At 41.0% G+C, this 16,459-nt stretch overlaps 1 protein-coding gene across 1 annotated transcript; it reads right to left on the minus strand.

The window, feature by feature from the left end:
• Window positions 1-268: 268 nt before the first annotated feature.
• Window positions 269-15,519, minus strand: LOC131253469 (arogenate dehydrogenase 2, chloroplastic-like). Its single transcript, XM_058254465.1, has 7 exons — window positions 15,266-15,519; window positions 14,506-14,674; window positions 12,152-12,307; window positions 3,466-3,548; window positions 2,300-2,369; window positions 888-962; window positions 269-667 (listed from the first exon to the last, which is right to left on the minus strand). Exons 1-7 carry the CDS (start codon window positions 15,427-15,429, stop codon window positions 599-601), a joined length of 786 nt encoding a protein of 261 aa, XP_058110448.1. The 5' UTR covers window positions 15,430-15,519; the 3' UTR covers window positions 269-598.
• Window positions 15,520-16,459: the final 940 nt, after the last annotated feature.

The following is a 16,459-nucleotide window of genomic DNA, read 5'->3' on the forward strand; positions in this document are numbered from 1 at the left end:
CTATTATCCCTTTCTAATTATCAAATGTGACAAACTAATCCCAGTTTTAATATAACCAGATAGTATGATTGAAATGAGTAGTTATAAAAATTAAAACAATGGTATAATGAATTACTTTAAAACTGATTTAAATCAAATATCCAGTAGAAAAATCGACAGTTCAATAATTTGGTACAAATATTTAATAATCTATCTAACTAATGCATCTAAAGTAACACAGGTGATTGATAATATATGGAGCAGACAGATAAGTAATATGAGACAGAACTGAGTTAAGAGGACAGATCTGATTCAACTAATCAATTGATCTGAATAATTATAAATTACTAAACAGATCTAAATAATTATAAAATGCAGATTTGTACAAATATAAAATTTTAAATAGTTCTAAACAGATCTGAAGAAATTGCAAAATAGATGTAAATAGATCCAAACAAGCAAATAGAAATTGATATTTTTGAACACTAATAATCTTCTTTGTATTGTTTTTTATAATAATTTTTGGGCACTGAAACAACAGAAATGAGGGAGGAGAGGGAAAGGGAGGCCATGATCAGTGGGCCCATCAGCTTTGCGGGCCCTCCACAAGCATCAAGCTCTATATCTGGTCCGTTCTCTCCAACAACTTCTGCTTGAGACGCTGAAATGCAAGCTCCAGGTTGTCCAGCTGCATCGTGGTATTTAAATATATAAAAATTCCCAGGATGTAACTATATAAACTGAGGCCCAGCCCATTAGTTTCCAGCCGTTAAAAACTTGGTCTCAAGCCTGGCCCAGAAGGACCATAAATAGGATTTTGAATATGGGCCTTGGGCTTATGAGGCCCGCTTGCACGAGCTTGGTAAGACATAGACAATTGTATCAAATGAATGGTGTAGATTTCATACCTCCTGTTTAGCGAATTTGTTGTGCTTGTACAGCCCACAATACAGATCAAAGCTATCCTTCACGGTGTTATCTCTCTGCAAGCATCACATCACGGGAGTCATGATCTGGCCCACGGGCTTTCAACGGCCAGATTAAGGATTTTCCTGAAATGGGCCATTGAAGGCTTATGGGCCGAAATTTTCTTTTAAAGCCTGTACTGGACCTGTAATGGGCTTGAACCAGATGTATGCCCACCGTCCATTCCGAAGCCTAAAGAAAGATATAACCATGCCGATTTATCAACCTGGCGTAGAAATAGACTTTGGGCCCCACAAAATGGGCCTGACGTGTGGGCCGCGCATTGTGCTAACCAACTGACGGTGTTGGTAGAGCTGGACATCGAGTTGAGTTGGACCGAGTTAGGGCTCACCCGGCTCGATCTGGTTTTGAAATAGGCCTAACCTAAACTTGACTCGACTCAGTACCGTGTCCAGCATGCTTGAACCAATCCGAATTCAGTTCTGGCCTGGATCGAGTCTTACCTCGTCAAAAGTACCGAGTCGGTTCAAGTTGGCACCGATTCGGATCGAGAGATGAGGGAGGGAGCGGAGAGGAGAGAGAGAGGAGGGTGGTGATAGTGGTGGGTGACTGCCGGGCTTGGAAAAAGGGACAGAGGGAGGGAGGGAGGGAGGTGGAGAGGAGAGAAAGAGAGTAGTAGTAGGGTGGTGATGGTGGTGGGTGGTTGTGGGGCTTGGAAGAGTAGAATGAGAGAGGGAGAGAGAGGATTTGGGATCGGGTCGGCGTTGGGTCTGGATATAAGTATAGATATACTTAAAAATTAGAATTTTTTATTTTATATAACTCGAATCCAAGTCAAGTCGGTTTCAGATCAAGTCGAGTATGATCGGAACTCAACTCAATTTGAATTTGGATTGAGCAAACCCTACTTGATTCAAACCAACTCACCCATACAGTTCAAGTTGAGTCTGAACGAGTTTGACGTGTTGAGTTAGGCGAGTCGAGTTGAGTCTGTACGAGTTAGGTGTCGGTGGCGGAAGAAGAGAGATATTGAAGATTTGCCTATGGATGCATCTCTGGTACTCTCTATTCTCACACGAGGTCACGTGGCACATTAGTTGAAGATCCGGGCCGTTCATCTGGTGGGTCACATTGTTTGGACACAACGGGTGAAAAAAACTGGCTCGTTCGAGTAGACCACACATCTACATTGAATGTGGACTATTAGTCAATTTTTGTTGACCATCCATTGGATTGTAACCTACATGATAATCAAATTAGCCTAAATTTTTAGAAAAAGCATCTACACATTGCGGCCTTCCTGATGAACGGCCTGGATCTCAGGTAAATATACATATGATTCCTGGAAAGGAGATGACATTGGAAGATCAAAGTGGACCACTTATCACCCTACCAGTTGAAGAAGCGTTTGAAAGCCCTTTGTATCCATTGGTGTGGACTCAATCTTCATTTCTGATAAAATCCTACAAAAAAGAAAAATACAAGTCTGTAAATAAATGAGTCAGTACACAATCGGCAAGTGGGGCCCACGATTATGTGATCCAAACCGTTGATATGGTGGGCCTCAATGTGGATGATCGATGCACCAAAAGTTTACCCACTTGCAAGAGAGTGGGAGATTGAGTGTGAATGGGCTTTCCACAGTGGGCCCATAATATCAACGGTTTGGATCATTTACACTAATGTACAACCTCTTGGGCCACGCAAGCTTGTTACCACAATACATCCGTTGGATATGGGGTCATGCTTCGATGATCTAAACCGTTTATATGATGGACCTAACCATGGATGGAATACCCCAAAAAAAAAATCTCAGATTAGAATATTTCAACTCTTTGATCATCTAACCGTTGTTTGTGATCCATTTATAGAATCTTACAATCTTGAAGTTTTTCTTTGGCTATCCTTAATCGATGGTGAGGCCTCTCATATAAACGGTTTCGATCGTTGAAACATCAGTCACATGACCCCAGATCAAATGCATGATTCTTGGAAATGACAGTTTATAATAGTCAGCCGGACTACTTAAAATGGTAGTCCTCAAAACTTACACCCGTTATGGGCTGCGTGGACCGTGGTACAGAAAGCACACTGAAGTTTTGATCCTAACCATCCAATTGAGGATCTACAACGTCTGTCTGCCATCGGTGGGGCCCATTAGATTGACAATGGGGTTTTCTCAAGGTGAGCCATGCACTGTGTAATCAGCTCGGGCTAGACCGGACCAATCCGGGCCACTAACCAGCCAAAGCCCTAGCTTGGAAAGCACAGGAGAAATACTTGCCATTGTTCTCACGTCCGTGATCCAGGCATTCATCAGGTCGGTCCACTGTTAAAATCTCTGAAAAATAATAATACCATCCACCATCAGGTGGGCCACACTTGTAAATCGAATATGAACCGTTGAACATCTCTTTTCCAGCCATTCATTTCACTTCTCATACATGTAGCCCATGAGTGCATAGGCCCACCTTTTGTATCTCAGTGGGCCTGATCTAATGAAAGGTTCGGATATCACACATGCGTGCTACATTAGCACGTGTGACAAGGAAGAAGTACCTGCCGATGGTGTGAGTTAGAAACTGACTCCGAGCAGCAAACATGTCATGTTCCGTGCAAGACATTTCCACCATTCTGCAACCCTGTAGAATCACACCATAAAAATGCATGCAGTTTTTCAAGGACCGTCCAAACTATCCTCAAACATTTTTTTGCAATATCAGGGCCATTCATCTGTGGGCCACAATGCAAGCATGATCTGGTACGAAAATCAGCCCAATCTGCCCACTGCCACAACATGGGCCCCATGTGTGTGAGAACATCAACAGGGTTTAAGGCTGTCAGTGAGCTGGGCTGGGCTGACCATTTGGCTACTAAGCGTAGCCCTTCATGGGCTGAACTTGGTCCTAACCCATCATGTGAAATCTGGACCATTCATCAGGCGAATGGGATAGTCGTGTAACTTTGGAATATCCATGGTGGCCCACCTGATGAATGGTCCAGATTTCACATGTGAACAATAATGGCAGGTGCAGTGATTGATGTTCCTTCCCCATCTATTCAGTATATGCAGGTACTTAGAAATTACTTAAAATTTGTGTACATGGCATGTAAGTTATTCATACAAAACCATACTGAGGTATTATCTATGAGGGAAATTCACCCCATCAATCAGATGCAGCACCCTTCCATATGCCTAAAAATTAAGCTAATTCATGACTTAGGTGGGCCATATCACAAACAATATATAACAATTGAGAGTGGATACCCACCCATTGAAACCTCCGCGATCATTTATAAGGCCTGCTGAGTTGTGTTTCAGACATCCAGCCCATCCATTGTGACGAATGGTCACACCAAGTTTCACCTGTATCCAAAACTTAGGTGGACTCTACCAAATGCTTTTAAATGTTTTAGGTATGATTTTGACCCGTTTGAGCTTCTGATATGGCTGATTTTTTTATATCCCATAACCTAGAGGGGGCCCACCAAATGTCTGGTGTAGATGTACGACATAGATCGCATTAATGCTCTCAGAGCTCAACCTTATGGGAAGCTCCCGCACAGTTTTATGTGTGGAGAAATCCATTGTGTTCCATTTGGATGAAGGGTCATGTCAAGTTTCAGCTGTATCCAAAACTCAAGTGGGCTCACTAAGTGCTTTTAGATTTTTTAGATATGTTTTTACATGGTTTCAGATGATTGTGCCCTTACTTCTTCTTCTTCGTCTTTTTTTATTTTATTATATATATATATATATATATATATATATATATATATATATATATATATATATATATATATATATATATATAGCTTATAACCTAGAAGGGACCCACCAAATGCCCGGTGTAGATGTATGGCATAGATCACAGAAGTGCCCACTGAGCTCGACATTATGGGAAGCTCCATTTTGTGTGGGAAATGGTGACATGCGGTCAACCTCATGGGAGCTTACCATAAAGATGGGCTCGGTAGGCACCACTGTGATGTGTGATGGACAGTCACTTTGTGTATTTCGTGGGTCCCCTCTAGGTTATGAAATGTGCCAAAAAATCAGCCATTGTGCCATACCAATGGAAATCATGTAAAAAATTATAACGAAAATATTTAAAAGCACTTAGTTGGGCCCACTTAAATTTTGAAATGGCCTGAAATTTAGTGTGACCCCTCATCCGAGTGAGAGACATAATGGATGGGCTGGATGTTTAAACCACTTCTCACTGGCCCTATATAGAATAAAGAAGCTTTCAATGGGTGGACATCCACTCTCAACTGTGTTTTTTTACAGTGTGTCACACCTGGAGCTATACACAAATTGTACAAAAACTGAGTTAGCTCAGTTAACTCGCTCGACTCGACTTGAAAAGGCTCCGCTTGACTTGGCTCGAAACTATGTTCGAGCCAAGTCGAGCTGATTTTTTAGCTTGAAAAATTTTCGAGCCGAGTTCTAGCTAGATCAAGCTCAACTGGACTCGGCTCGCAACTTAACTCAAACTTGATTCGGTTTGAATCGATTCGACTCGAATCAGGTTCGCTTGTTTATATATATGTATATATATATATATATTAAACACCCTAAAATGTGAACTTAAACGCAGCTACTAGGATCGAACTCAAGCTCGGCTCGAAAGATCGAGTATAAGTTTGGCTCGAACTTGGCTCAAACTGCCTAAGCTACTGACCGAGCCAAGTTGAGTTGGTCAGTCAGGTCCGAGGACTGAGCCGAGTTAAGTTCAAGCTGAGGTAGCCTGCTGGTTGAGGCAAGCCGAGCTGGGCCAAGCTCAACTCAGTTCAGCTCATGTACATCTCTAGGCGCACCTAAATTATAGACTAGCCTGATTTTTAGGCCATGGTCTACTATGGAAGTGTGCATCTAATTGATGGTGTGAATACGCAACACACACCACGGAGGGGCCAAAGAGCTTGACATCATAGGAAGCTCTCGTTGATAGTCTGGTCTTGAAGTCGCATGTACAAGGGAGCTCATCTGCGCCACGTGTACGATCATGTCAGACGGGTACAAGATCAAGCCTTCCATCAGATGGGTCCCACTTTAAAGATGGCTTGGCCCACAAGACAGTCAGTGCACTTGTCAGGCAGTCATGAACTCATGGATGCATGCCTGTTTCTAATATTATGGCCCACGTAAAGAATGTAACAGCCTGAATTTTACCCAGATTGCCTAAGGTATTGCCGATCTGATGGACGGCTTGGATCATCTAGGTTTGGTGGAGTGAGATAGGCTTCGTGGTATCTATCTGAGCTGTGATACTTATCGTTTGCAGCACACGAGTTGGAATGTTTCACACGCAACTAGCTGAGATCTTCTGGCAACTAGCAGCATGTGGGATCCACACCTTCCGTTAGGTTTTTCTATGACCCCTGAAAATCAGGCTGATCCGTCCGTCGTGTGGACCACACTACAAAACAATGAACAACCATCAAAAAAATCCAGACACGTGGTGGACGTCTGACGGTTTGATCGGCCTGGATTTTAGCGAGTTACATTTTCACGGTGGAGAGTCCATTCTAGATCGGTTGGATGACATAGGCACACTAATGTGGGTCCCATATGCAGCTAGTGGCACGAAATTCTCATATGCAACTAAGTTACGTCTTTTCCATATCAGATAAGGACTCGGATTGCGTGGTGAACCCAACTGCTTGTGGCGTTAGGACTGTGGGGTCCACCGTGATTTGTGTGTTTATCCATGAAGTCTATCCATTTTCCAGCTCATTTTAGGGCACGAGCCCAAAATTAAAGTACATCCAACGCTCAAGTGGACCCCACTGGAGAAATGGGGATAATGAGGGCTACCGCTGAAACCTGGGCCCACGGTCATGTTTGGTCATGTTTATTTGTCATCCAACCTGTTTATCAAATCACACAAACCTGGATGAAGGAAAAATAAAAATATCAGCTTGATAACTTCTCTAACCCTAGGAGGTTGTCAACGGTAGGCACTTCAATTTTGAGCTCATATGAACTATAAAACAAATGGGCCGCGTTGATAAAATAGATACATTCAGGTGGTCTTTATAGTTTTTATATTCATCTTTTCCCGTTTAAAATTGTATTGGACAATTAACACTAATTCAAATTTGATAGATACTTGTTTCACCACATACACAAAGATATCAATGAAGTCAACACATTATCTCTGAGTATATTCCTTTACTACAAATTTTGTTTTGTACTTATCATATTTCTTCTTTAAAATCCATTTTCACCCGATCGTTTTACGGCCAATAAAAAATTTCACTAGCTCATACATTTCATTATTGTATAAGGAGTCCATCTTTTCATGCATAACCGTTTTATACTTTTTGGCATCTACGTCATCAAGAGCTTCTTGAAAAGTAGATAGATTCCCCTTATCCGTAATGATGGCAAATACAATATTCGAATCATCTTTGTATCTCGCTGGTAACCTACAAACCCTTAGTAAATTCCTTTTTTAGACTGCTCTACCTGCTCATGTACCTTTGTTTGCATCCTAGTATCAGCCTGTATCTCATCTCTGTCTCTCTAAACGTCAGTAACCAATTTTTCTGATTCCTTGTGCTCATCTTTATGGAACAAGAATCTCCCATCAAATTTGACATCAGGACTAAGCATAATTTTCAATGTGACCAGGTCATATAGCTTGTACTCCTTCATACTATTACCATAATCAACAAAGATGTACTTTTTAGCCATTTGGTCCTCTAGCTTATCTCCCTCAACAGATGATACATGAGAGTAAGTATCGCAACCAAATACTAGTAGCCCTGGGTAGTCTATCTGCTGACTGCTCCACACTTCTTCTAGAATTTTACAATCTATAGCCGAAAAAGGGAATCGATTCACTAAATAACAAGTTATGTTAATATCTTTAATTTACATTTCCTTACCCAACCTAAAATTACTCATCATGCATTGGACCCTCTCTAAGAGAATCTAATTGATCATGCAATTTTGGTGTGTGGCATACTGTGTTGTGCCTCACGATCCCTTCATCTTTACAAAAATTATTGAATTTCCCAAAAGCAAATTCTCCACTGTTATCTATCCTCAACATTTTCACCTTCGCCCTGACTATTTTTCCACCATCCTCTTCCATTATTTAAAGTTGGTAAAACCTCAGATTTATTTTTTAGAAAATAAACTTATACCTTTCTATAATAGTCAACAATGAACGTAATGAATCACGACGACCCTCTACCAGAAACTACAAGAGGCAGCCCCATACATCAGAATGCACATAATAAAAAACTCCCTTACAAACATGTTTTACAGATTGAAAAGATAACTACGACACTTTATCATATATACAATGTTTGTATATACTAAAATCAATGCTTTTAGAAACTGAGATCAAATAATAGTTAGAAAGCACCTTCATACCCCGCTCACTTGTGTGGCCTAGGCGCCATGCCAACATATGTGCAGGCATGAAATATGCTATAAATATTACAACTCCACTCGATGAAGTGCTCCCGATCAACTTATAAAGGTTATCATTCCATTGTGTTTTCATGACTACGAGTGCCCCCTTTGAAACTTTAAGGACACGATCAAACTCATGAATTTGTACTCAAGTGTCTCGAGTGCACCCAGAGATATTAGACTCTTCCTCAATTTATGAATGTATCTCACATATGTTCCATGCCATCAAATATCTTGATGTGCACCAATCCATTACCAACCACGTTACAAATATTGCCATTGCCTATAAACACCTACCCACTATCACACTCAATGTAACTGGTGAACCAACTCCTAGAGGGGTTATGTGATACGAAGCCTCTGTATCCAAAATTCATTCATCGTTGAAATACTCGAATTTTGATACGGTCATCACATCACTACCACTTGCCTTCTCACTAGATTATGCAGCGTTGACTTTTGTAGAAGAACCCTATGATTTCTCCTTCATAGACTTAGGATCTTAACAAGCCTTCTTCATGTGCCCTATCATGCCACAATTTCATCACTTCAGCTTGCATTTACCCTTGCCTTTGGATTTGGATCTCGATCGCGAAAATCCATTATCACGCTTCTCCCCCCTCGTAAGCAGTGCATCTGTATAATCACCCATGTCACCGACTTTATTTTTTATTGCCTTTGACTAAAGAGCTAAGATAACAATCTCAAGGTTAATGGTCGTCTTACCAGTGCACAAAGAGTCTTTGAACGACTCATACGATTCTAGAAGAGAATTTAACAAAATACATGTTTTATCTTCATCCTTCATCACTTCTTCCATATCCAACAATTTGCAAACAAGCTTATCGAAGTTACTAAGGTGGGTGTTAACGTCAGTCCCCCTCAGTCATCTTCAGGTTGAACAACTATAACTTTAAATACAAATGATTCTCAAGAGACTTCTTCGCATAAATATTCTTTAACTTCACTAATGTATTACCCACATTATTCTCTCTCATAACATTGTAGATGACCTTATTCGTTAGACACAACTGGATTGAGATATTGGCATTTTATTCTTACTTGTTCCAGTCTTCTTCTTTTATAATTTTGGGTTGCTTTCTAATGAGTGCATCTTCCAATCTTTGCTGAGCTAGAAGGTCATTCATCTTCACCTTCTATAGTTCAAAGTTTTTTTTTTTCGAAATACTTCTCCACATCAAACATCATGTTAGATGCCATAGATACATTATTTTTATATTCGATATGCTTCCCAAAGTTAACTAATACTATTTGTTGGGACTCGCAGAAGCACATAAGGAGGAATCAAACAAGGTAATCACAATCACACAAACAAATCCAACAGAAAACACTCTGACTTTATGTGAAAAAACCCTTGCGGAAAAAAACCACGGCACAAAGCGATAATGCACTATGAATACAAGAGATGAAACCTTACCGATTTGAAGCCCTAAAAGAAAAAACCCTAGCTTTTTCTCTCTATAAAACTCTCTTAATCCATTAAGCACATCTAACATTCTCCTTAATCCCGTTTACACCTATATACTAAGTAAAAATGGAAATAAAAATAAAATGTGCAAAAATGCGCAAGCCATCGACCTGTCGACCAGAGTTTTTGACCTATCAAAAACTCTAAAAACTTTCCAGAGAGTTTTGTCAAATATCCAAATAATTTTTTATAACCTTCAACGTGTCAACCATATTGTTGACCGGTTGATGGCTCCTGTTTCAGCATATAGTTGAGGCATTTGATTTTCAACGATGTCTTAAGGACTTGTTCTTTCTGCATGATAACTACCATAGGTCAACACTAAAAACAATAGAGAATGAAGATAAGAGTCAAAGTATTACTAGCACTCACAATCGGTTTGAGGGATGATAATTCATCATAGCAGGATGGTCATGATATGTGAGGTGGTCGTCTATTTGTTGCCCTATGTAAAATCAGATTTCATGGCGAGACAACTGATGGAGGGCAGATCTTTAATGACCTATTCATTGCTCAGTCAAAATAGGGCTCCATGACAAGACGGACGATGATGTGATAATTTGTTCATGGACTTGGAAGGAACCAAGCATGTGACAGGACAATCATACTTTGACTATCTATTCATTGTCTAGCACAAATCATGGGCGGAATCATTTAGTAGGTAGTAAGAAATTTCTGGCATTCCGTTTGAAACTGAGTGACGTGGATGAAAAGTGGGAAGAAAAGTTAAGGACTAAAAATTAAGGCCCAATGTTATGAGCAAAGATGGGGGCTCAGTTGTTGCTTTAATAGGCTTCTATAAGTGTGTAAGTTTCTGTATCATAACGGTTTGCTTTATATTCATGATCCAACACTTTTAGGCCCCCAAGGAGTTTTTAATGGTGTGACATTCAATCACAACGGTTTCCCATGGTATGGTGCACCTGAGATATGGATTTGCTTTATTTTTAGGATCATGCTCTAAAATTGTGTGTAAAAACTGATGGACGGCGTGGATATAAAATATATGTATTAAGGTGGGCCCCACGTAAGGGCCGCACCGTCTTGGTTGAGGCCAGGGCCGCACCTAATCCGCTCCCACTTCCCGAAAGAGGCCTCACGCATCACATCTGGCCACGTCACAACTTGTGCAGGCCTACCTAATCCACCCCCAAGCATGAAGCACGTGGGCATAAAAAGATGGACGGCAAAACAGAGTGACAGACGGTTCAAAATAAATTTCCGATGTGGCCCAACTGATCTTTCTGGTTTTTGAGCCAACGAAAGCACCAAACAGCATTCACCTGATGAACGGTCCTGATCTTGGACTAACATAGCAGTCGCACGTGCCCGGAGAGTACTATTCCAAGGGCGTGTTTGGCGCATGGTACTAGATGTGCTTAGGTGGGATGGAATTGCATCTGTTCCTGTGCCAATTCCACTCCATGTTTGGGAAGAATGGAAAAGCGTGGAGTTAGATGGGATAGAATTGCATTGGGTTCCGTGTCAATTTTACTTAAGGTTAGTAAGTTGTGTAGGTCCCACCATGATGTGTGGCCTATATCCACGCCGTACACCCATTTTTCGAGATCATTTTAGAGTATGGGCTAAAAAATAGGCAGATCTAAAGCTCAAGTGGACCCCACCATAGAAAGCAACGAGGATTGAATATTTACCGTTGGAAACTTCTCTGGGGCCACGTAAGTTTTGGATCTGCCTCATTTTTAGGCTTATGCCATAAAATGAGATTACAAAACAAATGAACGGTTTAAATATAACACATGTGTATTATTCTCAATGGTCTCAAATGAGTGGGTATATCCATTCAATGTACCGCTATATTACAAACGGATTTAAGCTTATCCCACGGTAACCGAGGACAATCCCTCTGCATAAAAATTATGTTTTTTGAACCTGATCCTTCCCAATGCCGTGCCCCAAACTGGCTCTAGCCTATTAAGCCAAAGAATTCTGATACTCTGGCATGGCGCGATGATTGATGCGCCTGCACTAAAAAATTGCATACTTGGTATACAAACTAATTCTACTTAGACGTTCCAAATTGAGGGCCCAATCTAGATGGGCCACAACATAAAAATTATACACTGATTTTGATTTGTAAAGGGAGATTAGTGAACATTTAACCAACGGTCAAATGACAACAACCAACGGTCTAAAATCAACAAACAAATGCCTATCAATTAAGAGGTTAAAATCTCTCAATCAATCAGATCTTTTAGAAGATAGCCCATCTACAGTGGGCCCCTTGGTTTGAAAATTTTAATTTGAATTAGCATATGCCACGTGTCAATCTACAAGTAACCCTACTCCAACTTTTCACTTACCTCATTCTCGAAAATCGCGAGGAATTTGGTGCAGATATTCTCATCCCTTATCCGAACTTTCTCGTACACAAGAGGCAGATATTTCCACCCATCTTTTCCACTTTCTGGCCCAAACATGGGGTGTGTACATAGCAAGTCACATGTCTCCGGCAATATCTACACAAGATAACAACAACATCAAATATCAAAAGAGGCCAGTCTACCAAAACACGTGCGAGATCCGAGCAGTCCATCAAGCGGGCCTGCTGGGAAGCTACATACGTATGCTCACATTACACTACATTACACATGCAGCAGCTCTATGGGTCCCATCATGTCGTATATGTAAATCCAATCCGTCCACTAGCTGATAAACCTTATTTAAACCGTACATACGAAAGATCGACCTGATAAAAGCTCCTATCGGGCATATCAATGGGGACAGTGTAAAATTGCTCTTAAAAAATCTAAGTTCACTCAGTGTGACCCGCCTGAGTTTTGGATCAGGCTGATTTTTTATTTTTTATTTTTATTTTTTATTTTTTTATTTTTTATTTTTTTATATACGCTTCTATCCGGTGAGATACTCCAGCTTCACGGGTTTGATGAAAGATACCCACCATATGAACTCACAAACAAACCTATGGTTGGCATTCTATCCCTTTTGTTTCCCTTGGTGTGGGCCATTTGAGTTGTAGATCTAGTTCATTTTTATTCCCACGGACTATAATCCAGGATAGAACCTGATGGACGGATTGGATTTTACATATACAACTTGTGGACCCCATAGAACTTGGGTGATTACAGAAAACAGGGGATGTAGAGGATTCCGGTCCATTAGCGTGCTGTAAACGTGTTGGCTTCACCCGAAAAATCCGCGAATAAATAAATAAATCAAAAGATGCGATGTTCTGTATCGGTACAACGAGAAACTGTGGTGGTGGTGGTACCGGCCTGTTGTGGGGTCGCATAAACTGTACAAAAGATCCACTCTGTACATCTTTTTCTCCCCCTTCATTCTCACATAGGAACAAAAAGTCAGCAATATTCGTAATTAGATGGGCCACAACACATGGAAAAATGTAAAATCGTACCTAAAACATATAAATTCACGTGGTATGGCCAAAATGGATTTACGGAATGGCCTAATTTTCAGATGGTCGATTCCAAGTAGTTAGTGCCTCTGATGAATGGATTAGATGGGATATATGCAACAACGTGGGCCCAAAAAATAGTGGGGAAGGTTTTATTGGTTGGATGTCCTTTCCCTTGCGGTGTGATCCACCTGAGTTTCCTCTAGGGTGATTTTTGATCCATCGCCTGACATCAAAGGGTCCATCTGATCGGACGGTTTGAATCTGATGCACAGTAGTTGTGTATACATCACAAGTACCGTACGAGCGCAGCTCGTAAGCAAAGCTACGCCCACCTTTGTTTACAGGCGGACCTCACTTTCTCGGAAGGGGATTGTGGGGTCCACAGAGATGACGTGAAAAGTGCAGAAGCGGATTGGCTGCTGTACCACACACCAGCTATATAGCTGCTGTATTGACGTCAGCAAGTTCTGTGGGTCCCATCATGAGGTAAGTGCTGTATCCAAACCGTCCATCCATTTGGCGATCTCGTATTAAGGCTTGAACCGAAAAATAAGATAGATATTTAGATCAAGTGGACCACACTGCAAAATGCAGTGGGAGATTGAACGTCTACCATTGAAACCTTTGGGATCACAGAAGTTTCGGATCAATATTAAATTTGTTTTTCCTCCTCATCCATGTATTTGTGACCTTATTAACAGACTCGATGGAAAATAAACTTTTTAACGGTGAAAATCATTATCCTTGCTGCTATTTTTGGTGTGCTCCATTTGAGCTTTCTTTATGATTTATTTTTTTTCTAATGCTCTAAAATGATTTCGAAAAATGGATGAACAGTGTTGATATAATAAATACATCATTGTGGGGCCCATGTAACTTTGATCTCCTTTGGACCGTTCGTACAACACGGAGATGGAGTAGCATTGGCGCTCGTCTTCGCGCGACACGTATCTACAGCAGCTACATAGCTGGTGTGTGGTACATCAGCCAATCCGCTTCCGTGAAAAGCCACTCCAGCCATATGTTTTGAAACAGGACAGGAGTCTAACATAAGGCAGGTCCGAAACTCAGGTGGGCCACACCAAATGAAACAGTGTGCACGGAAATGCCCTCCCGGATCTGAACACCACAGGCAATCCATTCCCACCTTTTCCAAGTTGGGTCATTTACGACTATCATACTATTCTAACTAACAACATTATAAACAAAAGGATGTATATATCAATCAGCTGGGTGTAGATATCAATTCCCAAACGAGAGTCTTAAAGGTTACCGTACATGCAAGAGCAGATCTTTTGGGTACTCCTTCACGGATAGCACGTCCACAAATAGAGTAGGTTTCTGAAAATGGTTGAAGGGTATTGACCGTCCAACCTCAGACAGCGATAGGATGGACGTGCAGATGAGTATGACATCATGGCCCACTTCGCAGAACTTCTCTACGTCCCTGCAACGGAGCATGATATATATATTCGAAATAAATCCATAATAAAATTGAAGAAATGCATTCTATATATATATATATATATGCGCGTGCGTTTGTTGAACATCAACACCGTGCATTTGACGGGTCCCTTTTAGGTTATTGGATATCCAAAAAATCATCCTATATGGAACTCAGGTGGGCTATACCATCTAAAATCATGTGAATACATGCCTAAAAAATATAAAAGTACTTGGTGGTGCCCACCTGAGTTTTGGATGCGGCTGAAACTTGGTCTGACCCCTCATCCACTTGGTACACACACAATGGATGGTCTGGATTTTTGAACCACATCTCCGTGGGCCCAATAGCTGATTATGAATGTTTTAATCGGAAGGTAACCTCTCTCAACTGTTGTATGTTGTGTGGCCCACCCAAGTCATAGATTGACTTGATTTTTAAGCCATGGCCCACCATGTAATGGTGCATCACTGATAGGATAGATGTTCGACACACATCATGGTGGGGCCCACACAACTCGACTTCATGGGAATTTCCCATGAGGTCGACCCCATAGTACAATTTCCATATATATATATATGCGCAAAAACGTACCTGAAAAATGTTACACCGAGCTCAGAAGAGAGGTGAGAATAATCGGTTCTGGACGTAGCTGCTATGGAATGGCCTTGTTTAAGCATGGTTTTGGTGAGGAATTGTGCGAAAGGGCCAAAGCCTATGATTCCAATCTTCAAAGGCAAAGGAGGAGATGAAGACATGGTTTGAAGGGGAAAGTGTGAGGGAAGAATGGGGAGAATGGGTTGGAATTTGGGCTTTGCTTGGTAAGGACACTGATTGGATAGGAGGAACTCACCACAATATATTCAATATAGTGAGGTGTGGATTTTCTGTGGGGCCCACCGTGATGTATGTGTTTTTATCCATACTGTCCATCTGTTTTTAAAGTTTATTTTAGGATATGATCCCAAAATTTAAGTATATTCAAAAGCTCAAGTGGACCACACCATAGGAAAGAGAGGGGATAATGATGTCCACCGTTGAAACCTTTCATAGGGCTAACAGCGATGTTTAGCTGTCATTCAAACTGTTCATAAGGCCACACATAACTGGATGAAGGGAGAACACAGATATTAGCTTGATCCAAAACTTCTGTGGCCCGCAAGAAGTTTTCAATGGTAAGTGATTAATTCTCACTTGTTCGTGTGGTGTGGTCCACTTGATTTTTAGATATGCTTCAATTTTTGAATCGTGATCGAAATTGAGTTGGAAAAACGGATGGACGACGATGATTAACACATATATCACGGTGGCCCTTCACAGAATCCACACCACCACTAAAGCGTGGAGAGCTCCTAATTACACCATTAGGTAGTCAAAGGTTAATATTACATACAATTGGGTGTATGTTAACTTGACAATGCATCCTTTTATTTTACTACCAAAATGTCATATTGTTGAAGATCTGATCCGTCAAAAAGATGGGACACACCATGATGATGAATGTTATGAAAATCAGGACAATTCACTACGTTTTGGATACACTAGTGCAATGGGTGTTGGATGCTGATTTTTACGTTGTGTCCGTTTTGATGAGTGGATCGGCCTTATTTTTCCATCATCCAATAAAAATGGTGGGGCCCACCTTTTTCATGAATCGGATATCCTATATGCATGGCAGGAAAGAATGTGGCTGCGGTTCTGATGGGTGCGTGTTGTTAAGAGGAGGTATGCTAGAATATACCCCCTAATACATAGAGATAAGAGACCTTATCCTTTGGGGAAGTGGAT

The sequence above is a fragment of the Magnolia sinica genome, chromosome 8, assembly GCF_029962835.1.
Source record: "Magnolia sinica isolate HGM2019 chromosome 8, MsV1, whole genome shotgun sequence".
NCBI classification, from domain to species: domain Eukaryota; kingdom Viridiplantae; phylum Streptophyta; class Magnoliopsida; order Magnoliales; family Magnoliaceae; genus Magnolia; species Magnolia sinica.